Here is a 21,433-nt window from a genome sequence, read left to right on the forward strand (position 1 = left end):
ATCATCTATCTATCATCTATCTATCTATCTATCTATCTATCTATCTATCTATCTATCTTACATCCTGACTGCAGTTTTCCTCCCTCCTCTCCTCCCAGTTCCTCTCCCATCTCTCCTCTGCCTTCTCATCCCCATCCACTCCTCCTCTGTGTCTATTCACAAAAGGGCAGGCTTCCCATGGATACCCACAAAACAAGGCATATCATGTTATAGTAAGACTAAGCACCTCCCTTGTATTAAGGCTGGCAAGGCAACCCAGTATGAGGAGTAGGATCCCGGAAGCCGGCAAAAGAATTGGAGACAGCCCCTGCTCCCCCTGTTAGGAACCCCACAAATAGACTAAGCTACACAACTGTCACATATGCAGAAGGCCTAGGTCAGTCCCATGCAGGCTCCCTGGTTGTTGGTTCAGACTCTGTGAGCCCTATGAGCCCAGAATAGTTGATTCTGTGGGTTTTCTTGTGGTGTCCTTGACCCCTTCTAGCTCCTACAATCCTCCCCCACCTCTTCAGTAGGATTCCCCGAACTCAGCCTAATGTTTGCCTGTGGTGCTCAGCATCTGTTTCCATCAGTTGCTGGATGAAGCCTCTCCGATGACTATTGGGCTAGGCACCAGTCAAAGAGTATAGTAGAATATAGTTGGGCATCATGACATTGACTGTTTTCCCTTCCAATGGTGTTTGGCTCCATCCTAGGTCTCTGGCCCTCTAGGCCTCAGTGCTCCAGGCAGTGTCAGGGGTGAGCTCACTCTTGTGGCATGAGACTCAGGGTATTGTCTTAACCGCCTTCATTGATGTGGGAAAACCAGGCTTGAAAACAGGCCTTATCCTTCCCTGCTTAGGGCTCTGGACTGTATAAGAGCAGAGAAAGCTGGGTACCAAGTATGCATGCATCCATTTCTCTGTGCTCTCCACTGTGCCTGCCTTGACTTCCCCACAACCAAAGGCCACAACCTGAAATTGTGAGCTTAAACCAACTCTCTTCCCTACCCAGCAACAGAGATCAAACTAAAACAATTGGCATTCAAAACGCAGGAACTCTTGGCCAGAAGTGGTTTTTCCGGAAGCAAGCCATGCAGCAAGGGTGTAAGTGTGAATGAGCGCACAGCAAACACTCTTTGAAGCTGGGGTTCGTTGTGAACACAAGGAACTGAATCCTGGCTAACCCAGCCCTTTTGGTATCAGCCAGAATTAGCCTATCCGGAGCTGGCATTGGTTACTCTCCCCATTGCCATGGTCAAACGCCTGAAAAGAAGCGCTTTCAGGAATGAAGGGCTTATTTTGTATCACAGGTTTTTTTGGGCGGGGGACAAGTTTGCCTCACTCATCAAGGGAAGTCTGGGGTTCACAGCCAACCATCTATACAGAAGGGAGAGAGGCCAGGCCCACTTGCTGGTGTGCCTGTGCCTGCCCATCTCTGCATCTGGGCTCCAAGGTGGTGAGAGAAGCCAGGGTGCTGCCTTGATTTCTGCCAGAGCACCGGAGAGCAATGGGCCAGGAAACCACCTAGGATAGCCAAGTGAGATTGCATTCAATGGGAGTAACACACACAAGCCCTGCTAGATCTCAGAACTGCCATAGGCCTTCAATTGTCCTGGGCCTCCTGTGTTTACCTGCAAGTGGGTCCTGTGTCTTTCTGTCTCAGATCACTAATGAATGTTGCTTATAGCATCTGACAGCTTATGTTTTTGTCTATGGGAACTTGGGCCAAGATCAGCCTTGGTGGAGTAGGCTTATCTAACTGCAGACCAGATTTAGGTCACAAAGTTCTTGACTTCAGGCCTGAATGTGGCATGGACTAGGATTTGGGAGATGCTGATGTGGGAATGAGCAGGTAGGTATGAGAATGTTGATAGACTGCAAATGTGACTTTCTCCCTTCCTTGAATACATACCACCTTGTGATATAACATTGCTCTCTGTGGAGAGGTGAGCTTTTTCCTCCAATCTGGTTGAGCTTGTGGCTTGTTGTCAGAGCAGAATAGAACAAAGTGATGCTGTGTGACATCCAATCTGAGGCTGTGAGTGGCTGGGTGGCTTTTCCCTTTTCTGTCTTTAACCCTGCCATCAATCTGTGAGCAAGCCTGGTCAACCTCTTGAATAATGAGAAGAGCCATAGCAAGCTCAGTCACCTCTGCTGAACTTGGCTCTGAGACAGTGTGTCGGTTGGATATGGTGTGCCAGTGAGCTTAGAAGATGCCATATGAGCCCGCTAAACCTCAAGGAAAAACACTCTTGTTGATTTAAGCTACTGCAATTGGGATCATTATTCATGAAACTATAGGTAACTAAGGTATACTGTATAGAGTATAATACTATAGATAGAATCATTCATATACAAGTACTAATAGTAAAGTATAAAAATATTATATATATATATATATATATGACTATTCTCTACTTAGCTTGCCCAACATGAATTTTGTTTGCTTTTCACAGTATTGTGCTGTGGAAGTGGATGGCTTTATACAGGATGTGCCACAGTCCTGACATAGCTCTACCTGAGTGATGCAATATATTCAGTACGATACAAACAATGATGTGATACATTCAAAATAGGCTATCCCAGTTGTGGTGGCTCATGCTTACCATCCCAGCAACAGGGAGGCTAAGGTGGGTATGCTGCTGTGAGTTTGAGCCTAGCCTGAGGTAAACAGTGAATTTTAGAACAGCCTGGGCTACAGAGTAAGATTCTGTGTTTAAGGGAAAGATACTTAAGAAGAGCAGAGCATGGATAGTCTTCAATGGATTCACTTAACAATCTGTGCTATTAAACTTTTAGTATCAAATAAAAAATGGGGACATTCACTAAATGATTCACTAGTGCCTGTAAATTTCAAAGGTCCCAGGTTCCCACATATAACCAAAGAAATCGTTGGGGTATATTCTAGATGGATCCAAACTTATATAGAAGTGGGTTCGCATTGATGGATATAACCCAGGACAGTGTCATGGCGACCTGCTATGGAGTATTTTAGGAATACTTAACTTCTCAACATCAGGGAACTGAAAGGCATGTGGGTACAATGTGCCAGACAGGAGTACCATCACTAGCATCATCTACACCAGTGTGGTGACACCTGAACATTTTTTCAGTGCTTGAAATTTCTGCAGAGGTGAGGCAGACCTTAGGCAGACTCTCCTCAGTTCTCAGGAATTCATCTTCAGCCTCACATCAGAATCTCTTGTTCAGGAATGTCTTAGCAGAGTCCCCTCCGTAAAAGGCAGTTTTGACGATGTAGGCTGTTAAAGGAGAGGTCACATCGCCATTCCAAACAGCTTTTCGATGTGTTTTTAAAAAAGCCGTACTCAAGAATGCCATAAAAGCGTTTTAGTAAGTCCTACTTCCCACATGAGAGGATGGCCACGTGTGACTACTCCAACATGTGTACTGAGGTATGGAAAAGCTAAGAGTAAGTCTCACCTCCAAGATGACACATCAGAGCCGTCAACAGGAAGCATAATCCTGGGCACAGATGATATCACATCAGAGTTAATCAACAGATCATGCAAATGAGGCACCCATTTATAGCATTTATTTAAATTTTCATTTAAATTGCTGGTTAAATGGAATACATTTTAAATCCTGAAGTCAACACTTGAGCAAATTGGTTTTAAAACTAGATATTAAATTGCAGCACGTTGCAATTTAATACATACTTCCAAGGTAATTGCTTATGGCTTTAAGAGTACAAAATACGTGTCCAAATAGTTTAGTGTGGTTGATGAGACACAGGAAGTATCTTTCTGAGTATCTTTTGTGAGCAGGGCAGTAGAATGTGGTCCTTTTTAAATTCATTTATTTAGTTTGTATGTGTGCATGCCTGTGTGTAAGGCCATGTAATGTACACAGCCAACATGTGGCAGTTAGAGGACAGCTTTCAGGAGTCCTTTCTCTCCTTCCACATTGAGGCTAGGTCTCTCTCCTTTCTGCTCCAGCATGGCTTAGCTAGCTGGCTCACGGACCTCCAGCTAATTCTCGTTTCCTTCTCCCATCTCACTGTAGGAGTGCTGGTGTTACAGATGCCCATCTGGATTTTTATATGGCTCTAGGAATGAACTCAGCTCATCAGGTCTGGGTAGCAAGGGCTTTTACCTGGTGAGCCATCCTCGCAGTCCCCAGAATCAAGGTACATGGTGTTAGGCTGCCTGACTTGCCATTCTGGCCTCACCACTTACTAGCTACATGATTTGGTCAGTTCCTTTCATTTCTCTGGCTGCAGTTTTCTTGGCTGGGAAATGGAGGTAACAAGGAGTCCCCATAATAAAGACTCAATGCAAGCCATGCGAACATTGCTTCATATCCAGCTTATTGTAAATAATCACTCGATGTTAACTGCTTTTGTTTTTTAAATGCAGGAACAATTTTGTCTGTTTTATGTGTAACTAGAACTATTAAACATACTCAATGAATAAAGTTACCCAGATGGCTTGAAACCATGGCTTGCATTACATTTCTGTCTGGCTATGTTTTTCTGGGCTTTTTACTATGATTTTACAGTTCTCACTGATATCCAGTATATGGAATTGTATGTAAGTGGGATGTTAAAAAGAGAAATAAGCAAACCCAAACTGATCCAAACAAAACAAAGAGCAACAAAAACAAACCGAAATTGTAGTGCAGAGACTGTTTGGCGGTAACCGGGCAGCCTCCTCCTTTCAGAGAACAATAAAAATAGAGAGAAATGCTGATTATCCCAAGAGTCCACGGGGCGTAACGATTTGACTTTAACTTTCCTTAGTTGGAACTGGCCGCAGATCCCAAGTTTCTCTGGATATTAGTCACAGCTCTCTAGTTCCACAGAACACGAACTTGGCTCTTGCTTACTCAAAGGGGGAGTTGTGGAGGCTAGACCCAGGAAAGCTCACAGACATGGAGAGATGTAAATAATGTGGTTATAGAGGAGCCAAGGGGAGCATGACTGTTGGGACTCGGATGTCCCAAGCGGAGGAGCCTTGGTTTGTCAGATTGCTGCCAAAGCCAGGTAAGGCAGAAGTTCTGGGTACCAAGATGGCTTCAGGAGTAACCTGGTGACCTGAGCTGGAGCCTAGGAACCCATGGGAAAGTGGAAGGAAAGACCCAACTCTACAAAGTCATCCTGTGATCTCCACATACACACCATGGCTCATGCACACATATCATACATGCCCACCCCACAGTTATAAATAGATAGAACCTTTCTAAAATGCTGCCAAGAACTGTGGTGGTTTGAATGAGTATGGCCCCACAGGCTCGTCTATGTGAATGCTTGGTCTCCAGTTGATAGAACTGTTCAGGAAAGATTATGAGGTGTGTCCTTGTTGGAGGAGGTGTGGCACCAGGGCTTGGAGGTTTCAAAAGCCCATGCTGTTCCCAGTTCTCTCTCTCTCTCTCTCTCTCTCTCTCTCTCTCTCTCTCTCTCTCTCTCTCTCTCTCTCTCTCTGTGTTTGTGGATCAAGATGTGAGCTCTCAATAATGGTGCAGCATCATGTCTGCCTGCCTGGGACCATGCTCCACAGCCCCACAATGGCCATGGACTCTGAAACTGTAATTTCCAAATAAACTCTTCTATCTTATCACAGTGATAGAAAAAGTAAGTCAGAAACCAAATAAGCATTTGTCCTGGTGGCTTAGCTAAGGTTTCTATTTCTGCGATGAAACACCACAACACAAAAGCAGTCTCTGGAGGAAAGGGTTTATTAGGCTTATGCTTCAGCATTGCTGTTTATCACTGAAGGAAGTCAGGACAGGAACTCAAAACAGGGCAGGATCCTAGAGGCAGAAGCTGATGCAGAGGCCAAGGAGGGGAGCTGCTTTCTGGCTTGCTTCTCCTGGCTTGTTCAGCCTGCTTTCTTACAGAACCCATGGTTGGGCCATCCTCCATGGATCACTAAGAGAAAAAAATGCCTTACAATTGCATCTCAAGGAGGCATTTCCTCAGCTGAGGCTCCTTCCTCTGGTGACTCTAGCTTATGTCAAGTTGTTACACAAAACCACCCAGTACACCTGGCTAGTTGCATGTCTACTTGACACAAGCTAGAATTATCTAAGAGGAGGAAACCTCAATTGAGAGAATGCTTCTATAATATCCAGCTGTAGGGCATTTTCTTAATTAGTGATTGATGGGGGAGAGCCCAGCCCATTGTGGGTGGAGCCATTCCTGGGCAGGTGGTCCTGGGTTCTATAAGAAACCAGGCTGAACAAGCCATGGGAACAAGCCAGTAAGCAGCACTCTTCCATGGCCTCTGCAACAACTCCTGCCTCCAGGATTCTGCTCTCCCTGCTGTTGATGAACAGGTACATGCAACGGTGAGTGAAATAAACCTTTCCTTCCCCAAGTAGCTTCTGGTCATGGTGTTTTATCACAGCAACCGTAACTCTAACTAAAATAGCATTCATTCCACTCAGGCTTAAATCTCAGAAAATTATAGGATAAAAGGAAATATAGAGCCCCCAGAATATATGTGGATGGGAAGGCAAAGAGTCAGAGCATCATACAGCAAGGGGACAGACAGTGCCAGAAAGCTCTGTACTCCTGGGGAGACAGTGCTAACGAACATCAGAGGAAAGTCAGAGTGAGCTCCCAGAAATGTGCCATCATGCCCTGCTGCTGCTGTGCCCAGTTAGAGCATGGAACCAGCCTGATGGATCATGAAGAGGTGAATGTAATGGGATGTGAAGATCAGTCTTGTGGAGCTCACTATATGATAGCAAGTTTGGGAGCAGCCTTAGGTACAGGCCTGTGTTTAAAAAAAAAAAAAAAAAAAAAAAGAAAGAAAGAAACGTGTGATGGTCAGCATTTATCCTTGACCATGGGCAAGGGACAGCTAGCTATTTTCATGTGTTTGTCCTCTTGAAGATGGGGCCTAGCTTAGTTGTTGAAGGAGATGACTTGATGTTTGAGTGTTATTTGAGTCTGAGTCATTGAACTAGCATCTCGGATGCTAACAATGGGATTCCATTAAATAAAACCGTGGGTGATGGGAACATGTCACCACCCAGAAATATTTTCTAGCCACCAGTCCTCTGCTATAAGGCGAAGTACTCATGTGTGCATGGATCTTTGTTCTGACTTACTCTGTCAGCATTTCACCTAAAGTTCACTGTAAGAGCTTATGTTCAGTGGGAGATAGAAAAACAGTCCACTCCAAGAACCTGTAGGGTTCATTCCACTAACGTGACTGCAGGAAAAAGTACACGTGAGCACAGACTTGCCAGCCAGTCTGCTCTTTGGTTGTGATCCCACCTTCCTGGCTGGGATCAGCGCTAGCTTGGATCCTTACATTAGACCTTTATTCCCTTACCCGAACCCTCCCTCGCACCTACATCTTTCTTCAGCACTCCTCTGAACCTGCCGGAAGTTCTAAGTGGCTTCCCGCTTGACTTTAGAACACAAGGCAGCCTCTCTACTCTGACTCCAGGCTGCCAAGTCTCACTTTCTTTCCACTACTGCTGGTCGTTACACTGGGGCCCTGACCCTCTCTTTCTGTTTCTTGCAGAGGCCAATATGTCGATGGTTTGTGTTATTTTTTCTTTCTGTGGCCTTTCATGTCTGGAGCCTTTTTCTCTTTCTTATCTTAATTCAGACAACTCTTCAGCAATGTCTTTCCCTAACTGTATCTAAAATACCTCCTCATCCTTGTTTTGACAAGTCAAGGAATTTCCTCTAACACATCTCTAAGAGTCCATGATGATCTTAATTGTTTCTCTGTTGGCTTTTTTGTCAAGTAAATGCAAATTTGTCAGTCTTTTTTTAATGTGTGTGTGTGTGTGTGTTTATGTGTGTGTATGTGTGTGTGCATGTGTGTGTGTGTGTGCGTGTGCATGTGCGTGTGCGTGTGCGTGCGCGTGCGTGTGCGTGTGCGTGTGTGTGTGTGTGTGTGTGTGTGTGTTTATGTGTGTGTATGTATACAATTCATTAGGTACCATCCATCTTGTGTTTTTGAGATCTGGTCTTTCACTGGCCTAGAGCTCACCTAGTAGGTTAGGGAGTCTGGCCAGCTAATTCCAGGGCTCCACTTATCTCCACCCACTCCACGTCCCAACCCCCATTGCTGGGGTTACAAACACGCAGTGTGCTGCCTGGTGTTTTCATTCTGTGAGTCCTGGGGACTGAACTCAGGTCTTCACCTGTTGATCCACCCACATTGCCTCCTCTGTCCTCTCGTTCATTGCACAGCTTTGACTATGACATACGGTGTTGAATACCTAACGTGTCCTGACGAGTCCTTGGGACACATGAGATCCTGTCTTAACCAAAAGATGGGGCAGTGTACCTCCCTGACCATTATTAATTGACAGCTGGCTCTTTCCATGGCTGACCCAGGCCTTGTCCTCCTGAAGTTGGGTGGTCTTGATGAACCTGGCTTGTTCATGAAGGAGGCAACTAGATATCTAAATAGTCCTGAATGCCACCTTACCTAGAACCCTCTACTTTTCAAGGGTGGTCACAGTGCTCTTTTCTAGATTGACTGACCTCAGACACCACACTAGTTCTTCTGGGTGAGATTTTAAGTATTCATAAACACACCTTCCCTGGGTTTTCAGGTCTCTGCCAGTGTGTCTCACTGATACCCAAGTTTCCCATGCTGCCTGCCCCAAGATAGTGCACATTATAGAAGACCAGGGAACATTCTATAACCACTTTATCACATTTGAAAAGTATCTATTCATTATGGATTTCAGCTAAGGGAAATTTAACCATACCTATAAGAATCACTGTAATTAACCAATCAGTACAATTTGACTCACGCTGTCTTGGTCTTTTCTTCTCCCTTGCTCAGCCCACTTCCTGCTGATTAAAGTGGGGCACATAGTTTTGTCATTTATGAATCTATTTGTATCGGCAATGACACTGTAAAAGCATTCCCTCTCCACTCCAGCCCTCTCCAGACATTGCACCCGACACGGGTCCCCAAGGCTCAAAGTTATGGGGCAGAAGCCTAGTTGTACTGTTATCTTTTAGGCTTCTTCCTACAGGCTGTCCACAGTGACCCTCTCATCGACAGCAGAAATAGTGAAAACAGGCATGGAATTTAAAAGGTGTGCAAACAGCACCAAGAACATTGGTGAAAATTAGGCGTCTAGTCATGATTAGCAGAGGTTCCCGATAGAAAACATTCTAGAAGTACATGTTCAGTTTTTTTTTTTTAATCTCAATTTTCCTTTGCCTTGCTACCCAAATATTCTCTTTGGAGGCTTAGCAGTACTGAGGAGAGAGACCATGTATGGCTTGCTTCTATGTCCCTAGGCACTGGGTTGAGTTCTCGGTGCACAGCAGGCTCTCCTTAATTTTTTAATTATTACTACCTCAGCCCCTACCTTGGTCCTCAGCCTTTTTTGGATGGGCTTATCATACTCTGGAGACCCTGACCCCTCTGGCTCTTCTTTGTGTGAGTTTTCTAGAGAGCGTTTTAGTCCTGAACCAAGGAACATGAATTCCTGCTTCATCCATTGTTCCTCTGTCTTTCTGATCTTTGGATGTAAACAGTAACTTAACAAATAAGATTCTTAGATGGGAGGCTTTCCCATTGACAGCTTTTACACAAAGAGCCAAAACAACAACAAAAAACCGATGGCTGTTAATAATAACCTCCATCTGAGCCAATGGTGAATGCAGAGAGATGGGGTAGGGTGGGGGGAGGGAGACACAGACAAAGAGACACATACTGAAGAGACAGAGAATCTAGACTTTTCTATGTTGGTGCTTACCATTTACTGAGCTCCTTACTGTTTCCTGACTCTCCCTCAACACCTTGCATGCATTCCTCTCCTTTAGATGCTCCAGGCGCTTGGCCAGCTGCCTCCCCCATTTCCCAGTAAGAAATACGAGTCCCCTGGAGGTTAGATATGCCCAGGAATAGCATTAGAACTTGGGCTAGGGTCTACCTACTTTCATAGCTCTAGCTTTGGCACACATTGGATATGAATTGAAACCTTTTCAACAAGTTCATGCAGCAGAGGAAGAAAATGGACATCCACTGATTGGCAGTGGGGGCACCACCGCCACGCTTGGAGTGTTGCACCATGGCTTATTGTACAAAGTCAAACCAAACTGGCCCCATCGAAGATAATAGACTGTCAGGAACTAGTGGGAAAGTGAATGTTATAACTGGCAAAATAAGAACTGTCCTTGAGAACTGATGGATCAATGTCCAGTGGAAGGGGATTCAGACTTGCTTCATCTCAGTATTCACTGCACAGTTCCTATGGAAATGACACAAGCCTGCATCTGAAGCCACTCTTAAATGGCTCCGTTATTGTAATTGTCTGCATAGTCAATAACTTAATATGTACTGAGGCTTTAAAAGTATTATTTATTACAGCAGGTATTTAAAAACAAGACAAATATTCTCATTTAAAATTCTTTCCACATACAACAACCTCTGTAACTCTGACCCTGACTCCCAAATGCCTATGCTATTTACATGCAGAATATTGTATTGGAATCTTTCTCTTGGCATGTGGCACTGGGCAACTGTTTACAGTACTCGTTCAGCCCTCAGAGGCTCTCAATAACTGGGAACACTGGGGACAAGTCTTAAGTCTAATCCCTCTTGTTGTCTTTCTTAACTCCTTCACACTGCCTTGCAGACTGAGGGCAGAACAGAATCATACTGCCCTTTCATTGAACTCCAGGGTAGCATTTATCTCAGTTTCCCTATTACAAGTTCTATAACATTGAGTAAATCAATTAAGCCCCGGGAACCTTCTGTATCTTAGTTCCCTCATCTGTAACTGATCCGAGTTTCTGACTAAGTAACTGACCAGAGTTTCTATTGCAGTTAAGTCTGCATAACCTATGAGACCCTCAGATGAAGACCCAGCATGTGAGATTCACTATACCCATTGCATATTAGAGTTTTTCTGCACTCCCCTCCCTGCTGAGACTTTGGGGTATTTAAGAGGAAGGTCCAGCTGATGCCTTTGTAGACTAACCTGGCAAGTGTCATGGACAGAAGACTGATACTGATAGACATCTGCTGGAATAGTGCATAACCACCAAAAGATGATAGAAACTGGACAACCAAGGGTTTGAGAGGAGTTCAAGGTCACCCAGAATTGTGATTTCCAAAGCAATGTGTATATTCTTAAAATTAGATACAAGTTGGGAGTGCTTGCGAAAAGCCCCGATTTTCTGTGCTCCCCCCACACACAGGCAGGAATTCAGGTACCCAAGTGAACCTTCACCAACGGTTCCAGATGGTTTCTATTGGCAGTGCCATCCCTTTTATCAGAGGCTCTCCCATTTTATAAATGGGGAAACTGAGGCATAGAGAGGTTGTATTATAATTGTACCAGGATCAGAGAGCTTGGAAGGACTGAGTGAAATGGGGACTCAACTCTCTCACTATCTAGGCTATTGGGTTGTGGAGGGGATTTGGGGCTTGTCTGAAATAGATAAGATGGCCTCCAAGAGAATGTAGTCAGCCCAAGCTGATGATTCAGTTCAACATTTATCTCGAAGATAATTTAGTCCCTGAGCATTGTTGGAAGCCAGTGTCTGAACTCTGTTCCTGGAATACTCAGAAGAATCACACATGGCTCTCTCCCGTGGGAGTTTGTGATCTAGAACAGGAAGTAAAGCCTCTCTACTGACAACCACATGAAGTGACAAGATGACGCTCTTGCACAGATGTCTATCCTAAGTGGGTGGAAAAACTCCTCTGCCATCTTGGATCCCGAGCCTTGTGCAGAAATTCTGCCTCCTTCACATGGGCATCCTCTGCATTTGGGCACCTCACCAACCACTTTCTTACCCTTTGAGAGAACCTTCCTGCCCCTGTCACAACCTAATAACACAGGCAAATTTCTCTTGTGTGTTTGTACATTTAAATATCCCCTGTCACATCCTTCCATTGGCTCATATTTATTGTGACAGCTGGTATCCACCAATGTTTGTAGAGTGCCCAATGTGTACCTGTGGCTGTTTTAAGGCTTTGGATGTATTGGTGCATTTGATCCTCTGTGAAAGGACAGGCCATCTCTATCTGAAGCAGGACTTAAGTTGGATTTATCATTTTTTTTTTCTTTGAGCAAGGAGAGCTCTGAGCAAAGCAAACGCTGAGCTTTTGTGGGGGCACTGGAAGACACACAGTTGAGGGGCTGGTAGACATGCAGATGTGAGAGGGATGTGGATGTCAGTCCATGATTGAGAATGGTTTGGAGCAGTTCAAGCACTGAAGGGGAAAGAACTGGAAGAGAAGGGTGCCACTCAACAGCCTGGATCCACAGCTTTATTAAGTAACACAGCCATCACTACTTGAGTCAAGGAAGAAAAGGGCAGCCAGGGACTGGTGGTTGCTATGGCATCTGGGGTCAAGGAACACCTCCCTGAAAAACTGACATTCAAGGGAAGATGTTAAGGACACTGAAGGGTTTAATGGAACAGGGTGAGCTTGGAAAACAATAGTGAGATGTGAAGTCTGAAGCCAATGAGGTAACAGAGACAAGGGTCATGTGGGGCCAAGGAGGACATAAGAGCACTCTCACCGGCTTTGATCCAGTGAGGAGTCATGAATCACTTAGCCCATGCTGTCACCTGTCTCCTCACAGGGATGCTGCTGCTGCTGTCTGGAGAACAGCCTTAGAGCTGGGCTAGGCTGGCGGGCACCTGCGGAGATCCAAGCCCTCGATGACAGTCAGGACTTAAGTGGAAGGACTGGGATGCTGAGCACCCTCTGTTCCTGGGTGTGCTCTTTGTGACCATCTCTCTGACTTGAAGTTCGTTATTAATCGGATTAACCATGGCAGAGAGGAAGAAGGTCCCCAATGGGCATTTGCCTCAGATCCAGCTTAGCCTATCAGAGATGCCAGGGGTGTTTCTGTCCTGAACCCATGCAGGAGAAGCACATTGTCCCAACCATCAGCAGAGTTAAGATGCAGTCACAGAGCATCCATGCTCTCCAGCCTGTTCTTGATAAGGTTCCTAATCAATTCTGTGAAGGACAAGGACTTTTGAACAGATCAGCGTGAAGACAACCATGATTTGAACTGCACTGTTATTCTGCTTGTGAGTGGGTGTTTGACATTTTTTTATGAGAGAGAGAGAGAGAGAGAGAGAGAGAGAGAGAGAGAGAGAGAGAGAGAGAGAGAACCTAGGAGAGCTGAAGAACTACTCTTTATCCCTGGGCAATAAAGGCCAGAAATCCCACTAATGAGGTTGAAAAAAAGCTCACTTTTCTATGTGTTTAATAATAGCACTACCTTCTGACACATCCACAGTTCCCGGAATAATTGCCCTCTTTCCCACTTTATTTTTAAAACCTAGAAAACTTTTTTTTCCCCTGAGGGGAAAGTTCCTTCCCTTGCAAGGCATTTCCATGTAAAACATTTCCCCACTGGGGTTTCCTCAGTGTTCCCTCACCAGTTTTCACCACACACGTTCAAGTGGAGGGTAAATGGAGGGCTTGGAAGGATCAGGAACCAGCCACTTCCATGGGTAATGGAGGTGGAGCCGGGAACTGCGGCACCCCCCCCCCACTCCAGATATCTGTCCAAGACCAAGTCATCTGTTACCTCTGTCAGTAATGGCACTAAAAGGTTTATCTGGCCACAGAATTTTACTAGAACATTGAATTTTTGGGAGAAAACCATCTGAGGCATACTAAATAAATAAATGAGGATATTGTTTGAGCATCCAAGAAGGAAGCATAGAAAATATTCAAAAACACATACATTCTAGGGAATTTTGAAAATAGACCGTGTGAGCATATTTAGGTGGATTTAGAATGTGAGTTACTCAGAGAGGCCCAGGGCTGAAACTGCCTTTTAGAAATTGTTTCTGTAAATTTCCACAGTTAACTGAACCCAGGGATTATCAACAGGAGAGAGGGTGTATGTCTAGGGAAAGAGAATGCAATCAAATCCAAGCTTGTAGTAAATATGCTTTGATGTCTGGGTTGGGTGCACAGAGTGATTTCTCGGGAAGGCTATATTGGGTAAGCAGCCAGCCCCCCGAGATACGGATTTCCAGGCTGACTGAGCCACAGTCACGAGTCCAGCTATATGGTCTGAGCCAGTTCAGGTCCTGCTTTCAGGCTGGGCTTGACCAGCACTTGTGAAAGGTTGAAGGCACAGAAGACAGGGTGGCGCAAGCCTTTCCGCCGGGCACTTTATCAACGTCTTTCCTGGGAGATGGGGCTGTGAGGGTAGGAAGGGGCCCTTGGGGACAGCATGATGCTTCTGATGTAAGGTTGTTTAAATTAAGTCTTCAGATGCAAAATGAAGATGAATGAAGACATGTTTGTGTTATTCTTCTTTCCTTAATAAGGATGGGGGCTGGAGAGATGGCTCTGTGCGTCAGAGCAATTGCTGCGCTTGCAGAGGACCTGGGTTCACTTAGTACCACAAGGTGACTCACACCTGTTTGTAACTCCAGTTCCAGGGGACCTGACACCCTCCTCTGGCTTCCTTGGGCACTGCATGCACAGGCATATATGCAGACAAGATACCCATATGCATAAAATAAAAACAAATAAATCTTAAGTGGCAGTGCACCTCTTTAACCTTAATCCCAGCACTTGGGAGGCAGAGGCAGGCAGATCTCTGTGACAAGGCCAGCCTGGTCTAAAGAACGAGTTCTAGGACAGCCAGGATTATACAGAGAAACCCTGTCTTAAACAATAATTGGCAGGGAAAATATGGTTACATTTAACAAACTGTATGATGAGGAGTACTCATGCAGTGTCAAGAGTCATTGAAGAAGAGGGAGCCTCAACTGAGAAAATGCCTCCATAAGATCAGGCTGTAGGCAAGACTGTAAGGCATTTTCTTAATTAGTGATCTATGGGGGAAGGTCTAGTCCATTGTGGGTGGTGCCATCCCTGGGTTATTGGCCCTGGGTTCTGTAAGAAAGCAGGATGAGTAGGCCTTGAGGAGCAAGCCAGTAAGCAGCACCCCTCCATGGCCTCTGCACTAGCTCCTGTGTGGCTAGAGTTTCCCTGCTTGGCCCACAGCCAGGACAAATCTCTCTCACCCGCCAGTCCCACAGCCACTCAGACCCAACCAAGTAAACACAGAGACTTATATTGTTTACAAACTGTATGGCCGTGGCAGGCTTCTTGCTAACTGTTCTTATAGCTTAAATTGATCCATTTCTATAAATCTATACCTTGCTGTGTGGCTCGTGGCTTACCGGCGTCTTCACATGCTGCTGGTCATGGCAGCAGTTGGCAGTGACTCTTTCTGCCTTCCTGTTCTTTCTTTTCTCCTCTCTGTTAGTCCCGCCTATACTTCTTGCCTAGCCACTGGCCAGTCAATATTTTAATTATTGACCAATCAGAGCAATTTGACATACAGACCATCCCACAGCATTCCTGCCTCCAGATTCCTTTCCTGACTTCCTTCAGTGATGAACAGTGATGTGGAAGAGTAAGCCAAATAGACCCTTCCCTCCCCGAGTTACTTTTGTTACGGTGTTTCATCATGGCAATGGTAACCCTAAAACTCCTTCCTGTTTTTTTCCCTTTTACACATAGTTTCATTCTGTAGCACTGGCTGGTTGGTAACTCATGAATTAATCTAGGCTGGATTCAAATTCCTGGAAATCTCTTTGTCTCAGTTTCCCAAGTACATGAACCACCATGCCTCATTTACACGGGCCTTTTTACGTATGTGTTTAATAATGTGTTTTGGGTCGGGGGTGTGGTGGGGGTGAGTCAGATGAATCACAGGACATTCATTACCTAGGCCCCATGGCACTCCCATCTGGTGAGTGAAACACTTCTTGGAAAGCAAAGGAACTTTCTTCCCCCCAAAGACTTTGAAATTCAGCTCCTGGGAAAGCAGCCCAGGAACCGCATGCCCTGGAAGGATGTGGGCACTTCCATTTAGAGAGGTGTGCTGATGGAGCCTGCCTTGATGGAGGTGGTGGCTAGCTCAGCTAGCCTGGCTGGCTCTCTGCCTTTGAAGATTTCAGTGTTTACTTTCTTGAAGATGCCTGGATGACCCTTCAGGCCTCTTCTCTTGTTCAGAGACATCAAATCTGAGATGGGTTTTTATAAAATTCTATTTGGTATTCCGGTTTCACAGTACATTCTTGCTTTCTTGGGAAAACAATGCATGTGGCTTCGTGCCTTTTTCTGTAAAGCCTCTGCATGGCATTGCTGCCTAGGGCCAAGGGGTGCTGAGCTCACATGAGGAAGGGAGGCGGAGGCTGGTGCCCGTTACACGGTTCCCTGCTTGCTGAAGCAGGTTCTGACAGGTTGAACAAATACATGCTTTACATGTTAAGGGCTGGGGGCTGGGTACACAGCTCAGTTGGCTGAGTGGTTGTCATAGCATGCACAGAGCCCTGGGTTCCAGGCCCACCAGCATCAACCAGTTGTGGTGGTGTGCAGCTCCACTCTTAGTCCTGGAAGGTGGAGGCAAGATCAATAGTTCAGTTTCCTTCAGCTACATAGCAAGTTTGAGGCCAACCTGGGCTACATGAGCTCTGTCTCAAGACAATCAAGCAAGCAAAACAAAGCAAAACAAATGAAGATGCTTACAGCACAGAGTTAATTATAGTTGGTGTTTGAAGTACCATTTCCCCTTCTCCAAATATTCAACTCCCTTTCTCTCTTATTCTGCTGTGGTGGGAGCAGGGGCATGTCTAAGGAAAGGATCTTGTGCCAATCATTTGTACCCCATGGGGATGTTACTAAGTGTCTCACCATCTTTGAGAGGTAGTGTTCTGTGAGATGTCCATCTGCTACAGACAGCCTTGTATTTGAACTTCTCCATTCAGCATAGGCACTGTACACAGTGACAACCTTTTGGAATCAGACTTGACATAGTACTGATGGATCAGCTCTCGACTCCGTGGACCAACACAGCCCAATATGAAGGAGCACACACAGTAAGATGGCTCCACCTATCCTGTAAATCATGAACTTTGGGGAACTTCCTTGTGTGAGCAACTGTGAGCATCAATACCCCACATGGTACCCTCATCTGTGAAAAGAAGACATACACGTGACAAAGAAGACTGACAGGAATGGCGAGGGGCAAGCGAGGAAGGGCAGGGGTCTGAGGGGAAATAAGCTCCACATACAATGTAGGCATATCAGAGAACTTAAACACGCACGCACGCACACACACACACACACACACACACACACACACACACACGCACACACACACGAACGTATGCCATTTGTGGAGTCTGTTTCCTGTGTTTCTTTGTCTGTGTTTTGTGGTGTGCGCTCTCAAGCTCATTCTGTTTGTACCCTCCTAGGAGACACCGTCCAGAAGGAGATGACCCCTAGTAAGAAGAACCCGGTCCTTGTGGATGGGGTTGTACTTAATGGACCCCAAACTGATGTGAAAGCAGGAGAAAAATTTGTTGAAGAAGCCTGTAGGCTCGTAATGGAAGAGGTGGTTTTGAAAGCTACGGACGTCAATGAAAAGGTAAAAAGAAAACACACAGGAAGTCCCAGGAACAGGGCCTGGGAGATGGCTCAGTAGGGAAGGAGTTTGCTGTGCAGAGGTGAGGAGCTGAGTTCGGAAGCCCAGAGCCCATGTGAAGCTGGGCACTGTGGCACACATCTGAAGTCCTGGTGTTCCTAAGGAAGGTGAGGTAGAGACAAGATGTGTGGAAGCTACAGGCCGTCTAGCCTGGGGTATGCTGAGATGCCCCCATCTCAAGCAAGGAGGAAGATGAGGGCAGACATTTGAAGTTCTTCTTTGACTTCCCCATATGGCATGCACATGTCCTCATTTACACACACACACACACACACACACACACACACACACACGGGGGGGGGCAGTGTTAATATCCCAGGTATGTTTCCCATATCGGTATGACTGAATATAATGGGGTGTCCACACTTTCATCTCTCTAAAGGGGGAGTCAGATGCCACAGATGTGGCCACTTCCCTCCCTGGCCTCCATGTCCCATCAGCTTGTGGACAGATTGTCTCTCCCTGTGGGCTCTTGTCGAAGGCTGTCCCAGGGCTTGCCTAGCGAGGTCAGGACACACAGGGAGGAAGCCCATCCTGTTTGATTGCCTGGATTATATGGACTCTGCTCTCACAGAACGTACTTCCTCTGTCTCTTAGGTTATCTTTGTCTCACTGGTGGAAATCAACTGGGATGCCAAACACTAAAGAGTATTTACCTAACAATCTCGTAGACGCTTTCCCAAGCTGTCTCACACTAGAAATCATGACTTGTTAAGTCTGACTGCTGTGTGGTGCCCGTTGTGGTCTAGGATTAAAACACAGGCTCAGGTTCAGTCTCAAGTAAAGCTTAGACTTGCCACCAGTGTCACTCAGGCTCAGGCCAAGTGCTCTAGGGAGTGGGTGCTGTGTGCTAAGTCTCACCCTCAGGCCCAGGCCAAGTGCTCTAGGGAGTGGGTGCTATGTGCTAAGTCTCACCCTCAGGCCCAGGCCAAGTGCTCTAGGGAGTGGGTACTGTGTGCTAAGTCTCACCCTCAGGCCCAGGCCATGTGTACAGCACGTTTGATCCCTTCACCATAGCATTGGGAGTTAACTCATTTCACAAAGCTCTTACCAGGTATCAGGATCTGAATTTGATCCACATACAAAAGCTGGATGTGGTGCATGATCTTGAACTATCAGCCAGTGGAGGTTGAAACAGTTAAATCCCGGGACTCACTGGCCAGCCACCCAAGCTTACTTGGGAAAGCTCTAGGGCAATGATAAACTGTCTCAAAAAATAAATGACAAAAAAAAAAATGGATGAGATTTTCTAGGGAATGACAGAACATTGTCCTCTGACCTTCAGTCACACAGGCAAACATGTGAATGCAGCTACACACATATGTTGTCACAAGAAACACACACAGACACATAGACATACACAGATACATAGACACACAGACACACAGACATATACACACAGACATACACAGACACTCAAATGTACACACATACAAATGCACACACACAGATACACAGAAAGACACACAGATAGACATACACAGACACACAGAGACACATAGACATAAACATAGATACATAGACACACAGACACACACGGACCTGCACGCACACACACACACACACACACACACACACACACACACACACAGTCATGACATGAGCTCTAAACAGTAGACATGGTATTGTTTCCTATTTTGGAAAGGAGGGAGAAAGAGAGGCACATGGGGTCATGTATGTCAACCACATCACATGCTAGTACATGTCAGCTGGGGTTAAATCCAAGTGGTATGGCTTCCCTGTCCGTGTTCCTAACTTCTCCACACGCCCCGGGAACCTCTAACAACTGCTAAATTGCCATTTATCATCCCAATCACTTCTCCTGTCGAATTACTAACAAGTGCACACATGGGCAAGACTTCCCCAATTATATTAGTAGCAAACAAATGCCACTTATAACTGAGTTTGGAGGTGATGGTATTTATTCTGAAATGTTGGTCACTAATTAGAAAGCTAATAGACTAGATTGTCATGATCTCTGAACATGGTCAGAATAGTCATGCTCAGGACAAAATTGACTGTGGCAGCTTTTATTCGTTCATGTATTTATAATTTAACATCAGACTTCTCTGCATTTCTCTGAAATACTTTGAATCATGTTTGCTTAGGAACACACTTCTCTGCCAGAAAGTTTTGTTTTTATTATTTTAAAAATGCTATTTTAAAATATATTTATTCTTCATGAATTTCATACATGTATACAATGTTTTTTAAAAATTTAATCTTTTTTTTGGTGTATGTGCATGTGTATAAGTGTTTGCCTACATATACAAATGTGTACCATGTTCATGTACATGTACACCTACAGAGGCCAGAAGGGTGTGTTAGATCCCCTGGAACTGAAGTTACAGACTGCTGTGAACTGCCGTGTGGGTGCTGGGAATCTGGAAGAGTAGCTAGTGCTGCTAACCATGAGTCATTTCTCCAGACCCTCAGCAGCATATTCTGATCATATCCACCCTCACAGTTCCCTCCAGCTCCTCCCAGATTGCCCCACCACACTGCCTTCAATATCATGTCACTATCATCTTTCTCTTTTTCCTAATCTCTTCCTCCCTCTTCATTTCTTTTCAGAAACTAATTGCTCAGTTTTTGCTCCCCCTGTGTTTCTTTCTGTGTGTGGAGCTGGCCATGCTCTGGAGCACAGGCAGCCTGGCAGGATCCACACCCCTGAAGAGAACTGGCCGTCCCTCTTATCTATCAGCTGCCTATATTTCCTCAGCTAGGTGAGAGTCTCATGAGCCTCTCCCCGACCCATACTGGAATACTGACTGATTTGATTTGTTTTTTGAGATAAGATCTATGTAGCCCAGGCTGGCCCCGATTTGATCTCCTTTCCCTCCGCCTCTTGAGTGCTGGAATCATAGGTGTGAGGCACCAGCCATGTCTGGCTAAGGCTGTATTTTTTTAATCTAGGCTTTGTTCAGTAATTAAATTTTAACTGAATGCTAGCTACTTGAAAGGCATTAAATTGAGCCCTTGAGGAAATAAAGAAACAGAAGATGAAGGCCCAGTTTCAAACTGAATTTATGATCCAACTAGACGGGTACATTTTCATTTGTAAAGAGAATGGGGGATCCCGGTGGGGGGGCAGTGAGTGCTGGGCATTTGGGGCAGACCTTTCCAGAGTTCACAGAGGAGCTGACACACTGGGGCAGGAGTAATGGTTAAATTAGTTTCAGGAAGGCAGGGAGGAGTTGCAGGGATGTTCTCATTGCTAAGGACAGTAGAGAAAGCTGGAAAACACACCACCGAGGGGCAAGGTGTGCTCAGAGCAAGGGGGTTCCTCTTGTGGAAGAGACTGGAAAGGAGCGCTGACAGAGGAGACCCATGGGGGATTAGATGAAAAAGGAACATAGGACCCCCAATGAAGGGACTCTGGGGTCCAGCTAAAGAGTACCAAGGTGGCCGATGTTGTAGATACGAAAGCTGTCTGGAGTGAGGGCGCAAGCCAGCTGGAGGTGGGGCCAGCACGTGAAGCTTTTCTGGCACTAACTTGTCTATATTCCCTGAGAACCATCAGGACACCATTCTAAGATGACCTGCAGTGGCATGCCATACTCTTGGTGACCTCACAGGCAGATGTTCATCCTCAGCCACTTTTTTATAAATGGGTATCGAAGCTTATATTCAATAAAGCTTACTCCTTTGCCTTTGCTTCCACGGAGTCTGGTGTCCATCATGACGATATAGAATATATCATCTCAGTACGTGAGAGCTGGAGGATCAGGGGTTCAAGGTCATCCTCATCCACATAGCAAGTTCAAGGACAGCCTGAACTATAAGAGATTCTATCTCCAACAGGTGACAAGGTGGCAGGGAGAGGGTTGGCGAGGAGATCCCGGGAGCCAGTGATGTCAGTAAAGTACTTGCTGTGCAAGCCTGAGGAACTGGAGCTCCATCCCAGGATCCGTAATTTAAGATACAACATGGAGGTGCATGCTTGTAATCACAGCACTGGGGGGCCGAGATGAGAAGCTTTGTGGAGCGCTTTCCTAGACAATGTA

At 45.6% G+C, this 21,433-nt stretch overlaps 1 protein-coding gene across 1 annotated transcript in view; it reads left to right on the forward strand.

Annotated features, from left to right (window-relative positions):
• The window catches only part of Gadl1 (glutamate decarboxylase like 1), a 179,925-nt gene that overhangs the window by 16,520 nt on the left and 141,972 nt on the right, over window positions 1-21,433 (forward strand). Inside the window, exon 2 of the mRNA XM_028886523.2 lies at window positions 17,197-17,369. Within this exon, the coding sequence (XP_028742356.1) occupies window positions 17,197-17,369 (173 nt within the window). The remainder of the gene's footprint in view (window positions 1-17,196; window positions 17,370-21,433) is intronic.

Source organism: Peromyscus leucopus, chromosome 7 (genome assembly GCF_004664715.2).
Source record: "Peromyscus leucopus breed LL Stock chromosome 7, UCI_PerLeu_2.1, whole genome shotgun sequence".
Taxonomy (NCBI): Eukaryota; Metazoa; Chordata; class Mammalia; order Rodentia; family Cricetidae; genus Peromyscus; species Peromyscus leucopus.